At 42.6% G+C, this 15,882-nt stretch overlaps 1 protein-coding gene and 1 long non-coding RNA gene across 6 annotated transcripts in view; one reads left to right on the plus strand and one right to left on the minus strand.

Annotated features, from left to right (window-relative positions):
* The window catches only part of PKP3 (plakophilin 3), a 67,864-nt gene extending 64,545 nt beyond the window's left edge, over positions 1–3,319 (minus strand). Inside the window, exon 1 of one of the 2 annotated variants that reach the window (XM_082191384.1) lies at positions 3,124–3,319. In XM_082191384.1, coding sequence (XP_082047510.1) covers positions 3,124–3,165 — 42 coding nt within the window. In that variant the 5' untranslated portion in view covers positions 3,166–3,319. The remainder of the gene's footprint in view (positions 1–3,123) is intronic. The other variant, XM_082191383.1, reaches the window with a different exon arrangement.
* The window catches only part of LOC309514562, a 55,905-nt gene that overhangs the window by 21,206 nt on the left and 18,817 nt on the right, over positions 1–15,882 (plus strand). For 2 of the 4 annotated variants that reach the window (XR_014212061.1, XR_014212062.1), the window contains exon 3: positions 15,079–15,417. The exons of the other annotated variants lie outside the window; for them this stretch is intronic. This is a non-coding gene — a long non-coding RNA (uncharacterized lncRNA). The remainder of the gene's footprint in view (positions 1–15,078; positions 15,418–15,882) is intronic. 4 annotated transcript variants of the gene reach the window in all.

A 15,882-nucleotide genomic window follows, 5' to 3' on the forward strand; every position in this document is an offset into this window, starting at 1 on the left:
ACTGGACAGCAGATCAGAGGCCAAGAGGGATTTGGTTAGGCCCCTGCCTTGGCCCTTTTAAACTAAGGAAAGGGAACCTGTGGCCAACCAGATGTTGTTGACTACAGCTCTGATCGTTCCTGACCAGTGGCCATGCTGGCTGGAGCTGACAGGAGTTCAACATCATTTACACGACCACCTCTACTTTAAACTTCCTTGTTATTCTTTTCTTCTGGGAGTAATATTTCCTGTGAAAAATATTGTCTCTGTTAGTGGTCCCCCATGGCTCAGAGGCACCTCTGATGTTCACCAAGAGTCGTGCGACTTGAGATCAGACAGGCCCATTTCTTGTTAAACTTCAAGCACTTGACAAAGACCTTTCTATTCCAGCAGGCATCTTCAGTAAGTTCCATTAGACCTATTTCATGTTTTGACCTTTTTATTGTTCCAATCGTGATATTATTTGATGAATTTCTTATTGATTGTTCTATAAACCGCTTTGAGGCCATTTATGAAGAAAAGCAGTCTACAAATGTTGGAAATTAACTAACAGTTACAACTGAAGGATGTTCAGAATAAAGGTCAACACTAAGGGAAGGCGATCTGGAGATAGTTGTGCAAATTATGTATATGCAAATGAGATGAACTAAATTAGCATGCCTCATTTGTGTGTTATCTGACATTTGGAGGTTGTGACACAACCAAGAGGCATTCTTGCTTCTTCACGACTTCCTTTGGCCAGAGGCATTCCCTTTTCAGAGGCCAGAACAACAACAGCGAGTGAGCAGAGCATTACTTTTCATTGAGTTGCACATTTTTTTGTACATATTCCTGTTTTTCCCCCCTGTATGATGAGGATTAGAGACACACCTCTTCTTCTTTTTTTAATAAAAGATTTACAATCTGAGTCAATTGATGAAGTACCAGAGCACCACCCAGATTCCTGCACAGTGTAAACTCTGCCACGTGGCCTGCACCTTCAGCATTCCAGGGTAGGAGTGGGGGTTGCCTGCAAACAGAAGCCAATACAAAGGATGCTGGACATGTATATGCAAAATTATAGGGAGGGGTCCTTGCAGATGCCTACACACATGTTTTAGCATGAACAGAAGAATTCCTAAGAGAAGATCCTGGGCCTCTTGGAAACGCTCTCAAGTAGGGTTGATAAACATCTTCAGCTTGCATAAATTGCCATCTCTCTGCTACATCAAGATCTGCATTTCATCCCACCCTCTCCAGATTCCACTAAATCTGCTCTTCCCCAGAGGAGGGCTTTGCTGCCAGGGTGTGGAAGGAATGCACAGAGTGAGCAATTCCTTCAGTCCCACACCCACCACCACTGCCTCTGGCACATGTAAGTTGCAGAATATGCAACAGCAAACCAAATTGATGAGCACCAACTTGTAATGAAATAGTTTCTCCCTAATGAATATTCACTCCGTAGCTGAGAATAAGCTGTGTCTGGCCCTATCACTCATTTCGCAGGCAGGAGTTCCCTTTCTTCTTTGACCATTTTTCCTCCACCCTTGCCCTTTGAGAGTGAATGTGATGTGTGATCTTGGATCAACTGCTCCTAATAAAGTTGTCCTTCTTGCATCGCGATTGAATAGACATGTTGGCAACCATGTTTGTGAAGCTCCCATATGCTACACCTCTGCTCTCTCTTCCTTCTTGCTCCTCTTCCTTTGATTTTATGGTATTTTTTTATTCATCTTCACAACAGACTTGTGAAATATGTTGCTAACATTCTCATTTTATAGGTGGAGAACTGAGGCCCACAGGGGGCTGCTGAGAAGGTTTGAAGTCAAGCAGTGAGACAAGCCCAGGTCTGTCTTCTCAGATCAGACAAGTTGGGTGTATGCTCCTACTCTACTTTTTCTTTTTTTAAAAAAAAAAAATTCTAACCTCCTGAGCCAAGTTTTAAAGCATTTTTATCTACACAGGTTATCTGCTGGAGATATCCACTTTCTTCATGCCATGCATAAATTTACAAATTTAAGCATGGCATGTATTTTGTAGAAATGGCTTGCTTGACCAATTAAGGGGTTTACAGTAACATCCTTTAAGATCAAGTGAAATGGTTTTGCTAAAATCTATAAGCATGATACTTTATGCTCCACTATAGCTCTGTGGCAGAAGCTATTATTCACTTACTCAACATTTGCAGATGTACAAAATACCGGTACATTGCCACTCTCATTTCAAACGGTCACTCAACATCCCATCTGAGGCTTACTGTTAAGAGTGTAAGAATTGGCCTGCTGGATCAAATCACAGGCCCTTCTAGTCCCAAATTCTAATATCCACCTCTGGATAATGCACAAGCAGAGCATGTAAGGTTCTCTGTTATTTGCTCTCAGCGCTTAGAGGTGTGTGGCTTCTGGTTATGTAGGTTCCATTGAGCTCTCACAGCTAATAGCCATTAATAGTCCTCTCTCCCATCAAATCTTTTTTAAGGCCTTCAACACATTTCATGACACTGAATTCCATTATAAGTTAATTAGCCATTGTTTGAAGAAGAGGCATCCCCCATTTTTTGACAGGAGAGGAACTGGGGCTGGGAAGTGGAGACTCACATGCAACCACCCTTTACATTTATAGCTGATGTGGGATTTAAAAAATCCAAGTTCAGGACACTACCAGATCGCAGAGCCTCTAAACAATATCATCCAGAAGGTTCGCAGAGGACATGGAAATGCTATCCTTTCTAGTGGGATGACCCTCTCATTGTGCCTATTCTGTCTATCTATAGAGAAAATCACAATGGCAGATCACAAGTCCCTCTCTCTCTGGTTTGCAGGATGTAAGCCATTTCAGGATCCAAAGGATGACTTGCTCATGACAGAGTCCTGTGCAGCTCAGTCCTAGGCAATTTTACTCAAATGCAAATACCCCGAAGTTCAAGGTGGTTTGGTCCCAGTGAAGTGGGTGCTGGATTGCAGCTCTGGTGCCATATATATTTACATGACCCACCAACGTCCTACCACATGCTGTGCCAGAGTCTATGAGATTTTGCACCCAGAGGCCCAGCACTTGCTTGCACAATATCCCAACACTAGCATCCCCAAGTTCTGCTCATCCACCTCTCCACCTGTGTAGACTGAATGAAAGCATGAAATCAGAAAGAGAAAGCTGGAGACCTACAGTGTTTGGCATCCTAGGCAGTTTGTTCCCCTGCTGCAGCATCCTCTCAGTGACGATGGAGACAATTTCCCCACGTGCCTTCTTAGCCCAGGGCTGTTGAGGTCCCAGAGGCTGCCGACTGGGCAGATACTTCCTTCTGCAAGCACTTGGGTGAATTAAACTCTCACTCTTTAACCGTAACCATCGGTGCAGTGTCAGGCTGAGCTAAGATGGGTTGAAAGCAAAAAAATTAGTCCCACCCACTGATGTTACCCAACCAGTTAATTTTCTTTTGTTGTTGCTTTAAACACACACACACACTCACACAAGTTTAAAACGCCCTAAGACAAGTTTGTTCTCTCTGTGGCAGTGGTGCTCATCTTGCAGATCAGCAACAACAGCTGGCTGCTGGGTGAGACTTTGCTATGGTCTGAGCTCCTGGCAGAAGGAAAAAGCAGGAGGAGGGAACACAAGCCCTCTTCAACCTATCCCAGCCTTTCCATTCAAAGCTACCTTGACCTACAGCTCAGGTTCCAGTAATCTCTTGGCACTTTGGCAGGGCAGGGCTGAGCTTCAGATAAACAAACACCATACAGTACTGGATTAAAAAGGAGATGAATCATTACCACATCATCAGAACCTTGTTTTTGTTTCTTTATACTTTTCCCATTCATTTCCCATGCTGAGCTGGGTGCCTGCCTGGCCTCGCCTGGCCTTCTTCCCATACCTTTGAGGACGCTTCCAGTTGCTATATTCAGATGGGCTTCTGTCACACACAAACACATCCAGGTTGCGCCATTCAAACTGATTGGGAGTTCTTTTGCAACAAATCTGCTTTCCCAAAAGCTCAGCCTTTTCACGATAAAGACAGTGACTGGAAAGTGCAAGATAATACTTGCTTTGACACAAGGTCATCTATTACCCTTGCAAACAAATGAGGATGAATCCTTAACAAACAGGTTGTGTGGAAGCTCCCTCTGGGTCTCTGCCCCTTCTTTCTTTACTGGGAACCTTGGGAAGAAGTGATCATGTCCTCTTGGATTTCACTATACAGAGACAAAGGAAAGCTAAGTATAGTCGGACTTTAAGAAAGGTGATTTGAAAAAGCTTAAGGAACTACTGGATAAGATATCATGGTCAGAAATACTCAAAGAGACAGGAGTCCAAAGTGCCTGGGAGTTTCTTAAAGGTGAAATATTGAAGGCACAAATGCAGACAACGCCGGCAAGGAAGAAAAGTGGGGTGTATCTAAGAAAATCAGTGCGGCTGCATAAGGAGCTTACAGATGAGCTGACATGTACTGTATAAGAAATGGAAGATCAGGGAAATAGCAAAGGAGGAGTATACACAAATAACCAACAATTGCAGGGGGAAAGTTAGGCTGGCTCAAGCTCAGAATGAGCTCTGGCTTGCAAGAGAGGTTAAGAATAAAAAGAAACCTTTCTTTGGCTATGTTTGAAACAAGAGGAAGAACAAGCAAGTAGTAGGTCCTTTGCATGGAGAAGACAAAGAAATGGTATTGGGTGACAGAGAGAAGGCAGAAATGCTCAATATCTACTTTGCCTCTGTCTTTACCCAAAAGTAAAGCAGTGCCCAACCAGTGATAACAGAATAAATGATGCCAGGATCGAGCAGCAGCCCAAGATAGGAAAAGAGATGGTAAGGGAACACCTAGCTACTTTAAATGAAATGAAATCCCCAGGGCCTGATGAGCTGCACCCAAAGGTACTAAAGGAGGCTTGCAGGTGTTATCTCAGAGCCTCTGTCTATAATCTTGAAAAATTATTGGAGAACAGGTGAAATCCCTGCAGACTAGAGGCATGCAAATATTTCCCCCTTCTTCAAAAAGTTGGAGGGGAGAGGACCTGTCAGCTTGATGTCAATACCAGGAAAGGTCCTTGAACAGATAATTAAACAGTTGGTCTTGAGCACTTAAAAAAGAATGCTGCGGTTACTTAGGCCTAGCATGGGTTTTTCAAAAGCAAGCCATGCCAGATGAATCTCATTTCTTTACACACACACACACACACAGAGAGAGAGAGAGAGAGAGATTTGAAGAGAGAGTTACAATATCCCCCATGATATTCTTGCAGAAAAAACTGGTAAAATATGGGCTGGATGAGACTACTGTTAGGTGGATTTGTAGCTGGTTGACCCAAAGAGTGCTCACTAATGGTTCCTCATCATCCTGGAGAAAGTGGCAAGTGGGGTGCCGCAGGGTCCTGTACTGGGCCCGTTGTTGTTCAACTTCTTTATAAATGACTTGGTTGAAACAATTGAGGTGATGCTCATCAAATTAGATGACACCAAACTGGGATGGGTAGCCAATTCTGCAGAAGACAGAAGCAGGATTCAAGAAGACCTTAGATTGGAGAACTGGACCCAAACTAACAAAATGGATTTCAGTAGGGACAAATGTAAGGTTCCGCACTTAGGCAGGAAGAAGCAAATGGGGGACACCTGGATTGCCAGTAGTACATGTGAAAAGGATCTTGGAGTCTAAATTGACCACAAGCTTAACGTGTGTCAACAATGTATGGAAATGGCACCAAATGTCAACCCCACCACTGGGCAGACACCAGGTGTATAAAAGATGAAGTGGTATTCAACAAAGTTTTACTCAGAGTAGATCCTTGAGATTAATCAACACAACTAAGTGAGGCTCATTAATTCAATATATCTGCTCTGAGTAAAACTTACTTGAATACCACCCATGGAGTGCCTGTTATTTTGGGAGTGAAGGAAGGAGGTGAAAATGATGTGGAAGGGGATAAGGGCTGAGGTATCATCAGACAGATGCCCTTGGGGATCACAGGAGCAAATATTAAATGCCTAATATGTGAGGAAAGAGGTGCAAGTCATTGATGAAACACATGGTCAAACTTAAAGGAGGAGGGAGTTGGCAGCAGCAATCTGTTTGGTTCTCACTCAGCCATACAATTAACACTTACAGTAATTGCATTTGGTTAGTACGGTAATTTTTTATTGACCTCTTGTAAAACGCTGTAACCTGGGCGAGATACTACATTTCTTTTGTAGCTCACTGCTTTTCCAGTGAGCTAGAGACCCAGCTTCCGAAATATTTGGGAGCAGCTGTAGAAAAAAATAATCATATGGGCAACCTGTGTCATTTTAAATGTGTTTGTGGGAGCAGGTTACCCGACCTCCAGTTGTACAAATTCTCCTTGTACAAGTTAATTATGAGAGCAATACCTGCAATAAATTGCATGGGTGGAAAGAAGAGTGTGAATGTCCAGGAAAGGCAGCTGGGGGGGGGGATGTAGGGAGAAGAAAGGTCACCAGAATCCTTGGTGCGGGTGGCGACATTCTTTCTCCCTCCCTACAAACAGCTTGCATTAACTGTTTGCACGGTTGCAGATATGTGCATGTACTTGAGGTTTCTTTAAAAATAGGTCACCTTTTAGGCAACGCCCACATTGTGAGATGAAGAACAAGGATGCAGCGCAAATGACTTGACACACCTCCCTCTTTTTATAGTTTTTCACAGCAGCTTATAGCCCAGAATGTTAAAAACAAGAGAGAGACATGGCATTGTATTCCACAGAGTGCACCCCAAACGATAAGCAAATGTGTTTGCACAAAATCTCATAAAGTTAAACGGGGCCTTGGTGTGGATTGCACCCTGGCTTAAAGAATCAGGTAGTAAGCGATGGGAAAGACCTTTCTCTGCTAGAGACCCTGGACAGCAGCTGCCAGTCAGAGTAGACAACACAGAGCAGACAAACAGCTTGCCCTGGTATAAGGCAAGCTGCACCCTTTGTTTAAGGACAATGTGCCTCTGGACTGGTTTACCTGGGATGAGGTGTGGCAGAGTGCCAATGGGCTTGCCTAGGCAGAAGCATTGAGCTCATGTATTTCTCAAATGGTGTCTCATGACACCATTAACGAATGGAGTTTTGACATGTGGAACTCCTTCACACTGCCCAGCTGTCTCCCTTCTGCCTTTTCTTCATCTCAGAAGCCCAACACAACACTAACCGGAAACGTCTGCAGAGTAGTAGCAGTAGCTGCAATATATCTTTAAATAGCTTTGTGCAATTGTAAGCATTTTACTAGTTTATGCTGCTACCCGGTTGTCTATGTTTGCATTTTTGTATTGTGCATGTTAATTAATTAGGCTACATTTGGTTCAGTGTGTGTCTGGGTGAATTTGGCAAAGGGTGGGATGGTAGGGGAACCCCACCATAATTATTCTGGGCATGGGAGATATGATGCAAGGGAGCAGGCAGGTGGCTGTGGATTTTGCAGGGCCATTTCCTATTCTGGATGCTCTGCTAAGGAGTTCTGTCTGCTGGGAGCCAGACTAGCGTGTATAATTGAGACCTGGTTGGGGTTAGTCTGAACCAGCTGTGTCTGTCTTGGTACCCAGCGCAGCACCAACATAGACTTGAGGGTTTGGAGGGGGTTTGCTATGGTCCAGAAGAATGCCGTATTTCTTTTTAGAGACATTTCTGCCCTGGAACACGGTCTGTGCCTGACTTTGGACCAAACAAACTAGAGATCCTTCTAGTTTGCTGCCCACCTGCTGTTCAGTAGCCTCTCTGGCAATCTCGAATGTGATGCTGGTGAACTTCAAAATTCTGAAGCTGCCCTTGGTGGGTCTTCATGACCTCCATGAAAACCATGGGGATGTCTCAGTGTGTCCTCTGCTCATTGCACAGAGCAGAACACATCCCTCAATTTCATCCTTGCCTCCGGGTATGAGAGGGCTAGTCTGGAGACAAGCGGGATTAAGACAACTCTGTTATCATGGTCAGGTTTGGTCTTATGGTGGCAGTCACTGATACCTGTTGTGGTTATTATTGTGTTAGTTTTATATGTGTTTTGCAAGAGTTGTTATTCTACATATTGATGTTTGTTTTTAATTTCTTTTCGCCTTAACTTTCTTTTGACTTGTTTGACTTGTTTTATTGTTTGGTTTTATGTTTTTATATCACTGTAAACCACTGTAATATATTTCTAAGAAACAGCGGTATATAAATATTTTTATAAATAAATAATATTTGTTGGTTGTAATTTTAATTTTCTCCATTATTACAAACTTCCTTTGTGATTTTCCTTATGAAAGTTGGCTTTGGAAGATTTTTAAATAAATAAATAGAGGCCAAGTGAATTACTCACTGAATTTGTGCCACTTACTCTTGCATGTTGAGAGTGGAGGAACTTTCTCCTTTAGCTGTTTGCCCCTGCGGCTTCCCTCAAGGCTCCATTGTGGATTGCCGCCATCAGAACCTTCGCATGGCTCACAAAGGGCAATGTGGCCAAATGGCAGGGCTTAGGAATGAATGGCCTTGAGACGTGCAGGACTTCCAGGTGCATAAGGACTTCCAATACAAAATCTCCTGAGCTGCCCATGAGAGGAGGGAACTCAAGGAAGAAGCAGGAGACGAAGCAGCCTGAGGCCCTGGGCAAACCAGCTGGTGTTGGTGCCATGTAGATGGGCCCTTGTTATCATAAGCTATCCTGGTGGATAGGTGGAGTGAGCCGATTACCAGGTGGAGCTCCCTGAGAGTGCAGTCTGTTGATGGGGAGAGGCTGAAGCAAGGTTTGCATATGGGCTGGGGATAAATATATTTAACTTTTCATCAGCAGCACTAGCTTTGTGTCTGAAGTGGGGATTAGAGCCTAGGTTTCCCCCAACATCCAAACCCAAATGCTCCAGCCACCACACTTGATGTGATGACACTTCTTTCATCTCTCTGATAGCTGTTAGGCTTATCGCTACTGTCACACAGGGTCAGAAAAGGATGACACAGCTTCACAAAGTGTGGCAATATTGCTACAAGTGAGAATATGTTCTGCTGGGCGAGATTCCTTATAGGTGCCTTGGCAAGTAGGAGCTAAGGTTTACCTAACCTGAGGAGTCATTGCTTCTCGTTGCTTTGTGAGGAGGGCGGGGCTTTAAGCAACAGGCGTATTAAAACTTGCATCAAACCAGTGAGGCAAGATTTTCAAAAGTGCTTTAGGGCAATTGCTCACCTTTCAAAAGTTACTCTTGCAGAATGATTTTCTAATAAGGTATTATGTTGTTTTGAAAACCAAGCCATTTATTGGTCTGCCTGAGGAGACTGATAGCCACTTTACAAGTTACGAGTGTAACCTAGGCCTGACTGTAATTGTGTGTAGAGAAGTCTGGATATTTTAATAGAGGACATTTGTCTGTGTGTCCACTCTCAGCTGTCTTGCTGAGTGTCTTGCTCACCATAAACAACAAGCAAATCTAATTTTCTCAAGATATTCATTCATATCTTGAGCCAATAAAAGATGAATTCTGCAGTCTGTATAGATTATGCAAATTGAACACAACTCCCAATATTTTCCAGTGTTTAGAACTGCAGTGTTTAGAACTTTGCATGATTTATTTTAGTTTTGCTGGTCATGGGAAGGTACTGAGAAGAAGAGCCTCAGTCTCTAAAACCTTATACGGTTATTGTCCTTCAAGCATCCAAGCTATAGGGTCCAGAAACTTGTTCTTTTTAAACATTAAAACTGAGATTATGAGGAAACTGAATTCTTCAACTAGGAGAATAATGCATGCATTCTTTGTGCTTCTGCAGAATCACAGTGTATGTACTGTCCTACCCATTGTTGCAAAAACGTGCAATCTGATGTCTGTCTGGGAAACAGCACTCATATATTATGTGAAAATATACTTGGGTGATATACAAGAAAGCACCGTTAAAGCAACACAAAAAGGCTGAAATGATAGAGAGAAAGTGAATGTGTAACTTGCCTTTAATTTTTGGAGGAAAATGGAAAGAAGGCAATATTGCAGATAACTGTGGTGACAACTCCTGGCTAAAGCCTGATTTTGCAGAGACGCGTGTTGACAGTTTTGAAAGCAAAATTCTGTAATATGCAGCAACCTGCCTGCACCCTGGGTGGTTGGTTTAAATTTCATTTATTCTTTTTGTTTGCATTTTCTCTATCTACTGCTAGAAGCTACCTTGTGTGAGGATGTTGCCCTAAAAATAAAGGTATAAATATTGAAAATAAACAAGTAAATAAATAGTCATAGGAAGACCTGTCTCTATGCATTCCTCTCTATCCTATGCATTCACCTTGTTCCACCAAGTATCTGCATCTCATGCCTTTGCCTTCAGTGAATGTTACTGGAGCCTTGGGGATTCTGTTGTCTTCACACATTCAGCTGACTATGAAAATGGTGCAACGTAAGAAGTACGCCAGCAATGAGAGCTGGGTATATGCGCAGTACAATCCCAAAGATGGCAGCAACATCCAGCTAGAATAGATGTCTAAAGAGGAAATTCAGTTTGCAAGGCACATTGAAAAACTTTACTGCATGTTACACTATTAAAGAAAAGATGATGAAGATGCCGTTTCGGTGGTACTTTACACCATCAAAACTCTCCAAAATGTATAAAAGCAATTCGAATAAGTGTTGGAAGTGTGGAGAAAAAGTAGGAGATTTTTATCACATGTGGTGGACACGCAGTAAAATCAAGGCGTTTGGGAATATTATTTATGATGAGATGAAAAAAAATCTTTAAAGTAACATTCCTAAAGAAACCAGAAGCTTTTCTGTTGGAAATCTTGGGCAGAGATATTGTGAAAAATATAAGAGAAATCTTCCTATATGCAACAGCTGCCGCCCGTCTATTAATAGCATCTAATTGGAAGGGGGGAAAGATACCAATGTTAGCGGAATGGCAAAATAAATTATTAGACTATGTGGAAATGGCTCAGTTAACAAATAGGTTAAGAGGTAACGCAAAGCAATCGTTTTCTCAAAAGTGGGAAATATTTAAGAGATACCTACAAAAAAACCCCAGTGACATGCTAACTATGGCAGTGTTTGAATGACCCTTGTGTAAGTAAAATATTAAGAAACAAAAAAAGATCAGTACGATATGCTGTAAGAAAGTATTAGAAAGCATGTTAAAAGTAAGGTAATAATTATAAGTACATTCAAAATCGTAAATATTAACTATATCGGGAAATGATTGGAAGTCCACAATTACTTTATAATTTTATTTTACTTTGATATATGTTATTTTATTTTATGTAATATTATTTGATTTTGGCTTAGCGGAAATCTAAGCGGAATTTGAAGTTTAAATTAACATCTTATAGTGATAAAAAAACAAGAAAGAAAGAAAGAAAGAAAGAACTTGTTACCTGCTCATTCACTTGCTAGAGCAGGAGTCGGTGGACCTTTGGCCCTCCAGATGCTGTTGGACTTCAACTCCCATAAGCCCCAGAGAGCATGGTCAATCAGGGCGCCAAGTATGAGGGGAGCCAAGGCTCTCACAAAATTCTAAATCAGCGAGCCGGGCCCCCCAACTTCTGTAGCAGCTGTGTGCATACACCCTGAGGCATGTGTGCGCGACGTCAGCACGTCATGGGGTATGTGCGCATGGTGCACTGTTGTCATGTGGCTCCTGAGCCTGCTCAGTCATGGGGGCAAGGTGTGGTCAATGATTAGAGATGATGGGAACTGTAGTCCAGCAATGCCTGAAGGGCCCAAAGGTTTCCTAGCTCTGTACTAGGGTAAGGAGGGTCCACCAATTATCCTGGCCCACTAGCAGGTGATGTGAATGCTGCTGCTCTGGAGAAAGTTTTTTGAGCATTGAATTCAGCATAGAACTCTTAATAGTTATGCATTGGTGTGCAAGTCGCATGTATGACACTTGGCACATCCATGGGTGGTGGTGTGTGTGCGTGTGACACTGCATAAGTGCGTGTGACGCTGCATATCCAGCTTTCTTATTTCCGTGCCAACGTGGCCCTTTCACAACCTTCGTTACAATGCTGCCCTGTCTGGGAGGTCACCACAAGTGACCTCCTCTATATTCTTTGACTTTTACTTAGCATTTCTGCCATTTTCAGTTAGTCTCTCTCTTTTCACAAATATTCATGCTCTCAGCCAGTTTCTGTTTTTAATGCAAGTTTAGCATCACCGTTAGCCAATGGACAGATTCTATTTGCATACATTTACATTAATTAATGTAGACAAAAGGACATTGGGAAGAATTCTTTCCCTACCCTTCTCTTTAGAAGACTCTCCAACTTCTCTCTCCTACAGCATATTTGTGAAATCTGTGTATTATCTCTGCACTGTGAGGAAATACTCTCCAGTGTTCTGTTTTACAAAATGCTGTTTCCTGTGAATTAGAGTGAAACATAGGTCAGGAAAAATTAAGGCATGTGTATTACTCTGGTGCTATTTGTCATACACTGGCAGGTGTAAAGGCCCTATGATGGAGAGGAGAGCTGTGTTTAGGGAGGATAATCAAATGCTAATGTGGTACACCACTGAGATCTGCTCTATATCTGAATAATTACCTATGGCTGACTATTTAGGTGTTAGTAACCGGGTCAACACCAGTTCAGCAGCTGTACTCATTCTGTCTGACTTCAAGAGTCGAGCCCGTGGATGCCATGCTCAATGCTTCAGGTGTTGTTTTGCTTATATGGCATAACTATACAATTTGCCTTGGCCTATGCTTGCAGATGTGTTGCACCCCACAGTGCAGTTGGTGATGGCTTCCCATCTTATCTTTTACCAACACCATAATGTTCGTTGGTTCCAGTATTGTTCCCCTATATTGTGTTATTGCTGCTGCGTTGCTTTCTATTGACATTTTGTTGTTGCTGTTGACCTTTTGGCTGAGGGAAATATGTGTTCTTCTAGGGCAGAAACAGACCACGTTCACACCATACATTATTTGGTGGCCAGGAAAAGGTAGGTATATAAAAGGAGAATTCCTGGATGCCAAGACCCAAATTTGGGGCAAGTACTCTTTGGTGAGATTTAATTTTTTTAAAAAATGCAGCGGAGTTAAGTGCGGAAATATATGCTGTTAGACCTTTACAATATGCTTTTCTAAGTTTCTTCCAAAATAGTCTTCTCTTTCCCCAGCACAGGAAAAGACCATGTGTTTAGCAAGTGAAAAAATGTTTTACTTACAAACTCTCCAAAGGTCAGATTCATGTGCTTTTCCATACATTAGTCAGAAAGCACAGGCAATACAACTTGGCTTAATTACTTCGGTGAAAGTTTCTAAATTGTTGGTATAGGGATACAAGAATGCCTTGTAAAAGCCAAGACCTCACATGTTGAGCTTCTCAGGTAGACTGAAGGTGAACAAAGGCCTTGATTACCTTTCTCCCGAGATGAGGAGTAAACTTAGCCACTTTGGGAAAGCCGTGGATGTTTAAAGATGTATTATAGTGCTTTAAATGTATGGTGTGAATGTAGCCACAGTTTAAAATCAGAGAATATGAGATTAATTGACACAAGCCAGGATCATTAAACTGAAGGGAAAGCCTTGTTTGCCATACTATCCATTTGCCCTTGGCACAAGGTAAGATGTAGACACAGGAATGTGTTCTGAGACCAGGGGTTGGTAACATTGTGGGTGGCAGCTTAAAAATACCTTATTAAAAATAACCTAAGTGAAGGGTGGAAGTGTTGTGAGATACCCAAAGGCCAAAAAAAAGTGAAACAGAGTAGCAGGCCTCATCAAGCTAATACTGCATTAGGAGGTACGTTCCTGAAGAATAGAAGAAACAAACAAAATCAATTCATTTATCTTTTTCCTAAAATGTTGTCTCTCTTTTTTGTAAGACTTCCCTTTATAAGAAAAATTACATCTGATACATTCTTCTTCTTTTGCCCCTAAGGAAGATTCTTATCAAAACACTTTGGGCTTTTTATATCTTCTATACTTCAGAAATAAATCATCTTATGGGTACCAGCTGGAGGCCCACCTTTCGTTCTGTGTTGCTATTTATAACGTTTACCGCCCAGGCACACAAAAAGTGCCTCATGAAACAATAGCTGTCTCCTTCATCTGGGCTTGCCATCTCATGGCTTTGAAGGGCGCCTTTAATCAGCCGGATGTCAGGTTGAGGTTCAGCAAGAATGAGGGAAATGGCTTCAGCTGTACGATAGGCGAGGGGGCTGAATTGCTTCCTGCCACTGAACTAAGGATCAGGAATAGGTATTCCTGCAGTAGCCTAAGAGAGAGGGGCATTGTTTCATGAATCCCTGATACAAAAAAACCACCCTTTTCTTTGACAGTATTTTATCCCATAACTTCTGAAACATAGGAGGATGGAATGTTTTCACAAAACCTGACATTCCATATAATACAAGATATGGCGAGGGAGCCAATGTGGTTGTTGGACTCCCAACTGCCTTCACCCCCCAGCTAGCATGGCCAATGGTTAGTGGTGATGGGAGTTGTAGTCCAACAACATCTGGATACATAGCCTACCCTAGGCTACTGCTACCACCCTCCTTCAGGGGTCAGCAAACTTTTTCAGCAGGGGGTTGGTCCACTGTCCCTCAGACCTTGTGGGGGGCCAGACTATATTTTGAAAAAAATAATGAATGAACTCCTATGCCCCACAAATAGCCCAGAGATGCATTTTAAATAAAAGCAAACATTCTACTCCTATAAAAACACCAGGCAGGCCCCACAAATAACTCAGAGATGCATTTTTAAATAAAAGGACACATTCTACTCATATAAAATCACGCTGATTCCTGGACCGTCTGCAGGCCGGATTTAGAAGGTGATTAGGCCGGATCCAGCCCCTGGGCCTTAGTTTGCCTACCCATGCCCTACTTCCTCCTGAATCCAAGGCTGAGTTCAAACTTTCTTGGTAATTTTAAGTAAAAGCTACAGAACCTGAAGGCATGACGTTCCCTTCCATTGGCTGTTGAGTTAAAGAACTGGAGTAAATGAGCAGTTGAAATTCACATTCAAGCATTTATTCAAACAAAATATATCACTGTGGTTGGGGTGGGGTCTCTCCTGTGCTGCTCTTTGCAGGGTGCTCAGCAAAGGAAAAATGTTTAAAAGCATGTGATAGTGTTAACGTCTTAGCTGCATATTGTCCACTTGTATAACCTACACCTAGAATGGCATTCTTTGCCAAGAGTAATAAACCTTAATCTTTCTTTATCCATCAGTCAACCATCAGTCTTGCCAGGCTCTTTGTTTCTGCACACTGCTGCAACATATTTACCAAACCCCAGCACATGTGTTTGTGAAATCTGAGTGTTGATCTCTTCAGCTGAGGGGTTTGCAGCACAAAATCCCTTCACTAGGCCAAGCATGTGCTTAAAGTCATTTTCCCCAGGCAGAGCCTCCCAAGTCCTGCTGGTGGAGGTCCGTTAGCACAGCATTCTGGGTAGGTGAGAGGGCTGGTTGTTTTATCTCTATGTTTTGCAACTGAAAGAAGAAGACTTCTACCTCAGGGCTGTCAACCTGGTACCTGCTGCTCATGTTGGTTTAATGAGAAAAAGAAAGAAAGGCACAGGTACAGTTGAAACATTTCTGTTTTCTTTGTAAATAACCTGTCACTATATGCTGGAGCACCTCTGGAAAAGGGCCAGCAATGAGTTAAATGCACAAAAGGTTTATAGCCTATTCAGCAGGGTGAGGTGCTGTGCTGTGCTGCCACTGTGCAGCAACTGAGGGAGGAGGAAACCCTGTAATCTTGCCAGAAGGCGGGACAAGGCAAACACATGAAAACTGTTAAGAGTCACACTGTGTGGGTTCTTAGGCTGCTGCTGGCTGACTTGCAGTCTCCATGATGCCAGTGTGGCTGCCCAGGATTAATCTGGCCTCTGTCATCATCACCTCTCAATCCCTCTGGTAATGGTGCTGAGTGGCCACCATTAAGAATACAGTGGTGCCCCGCAAGACGAAATTAATTCGTTCCGCAAGTTTTGTCGTCTAGCGAATTTTTCGTCTTGCGAATCACGAAATCCCATAGGAATGC

The sequence above is a fragment of the Podarcis vaucheri genome (assembly GCF_965113315.1).
Source record: "Podarcis vaucheri genome assembly, chromosome: 1".
NCBI lineage: Eukaryota > Metazoa > Chordata > Lepidosauria > Squamata > Lacertidae > Podarcis > Podarcis vaucheri.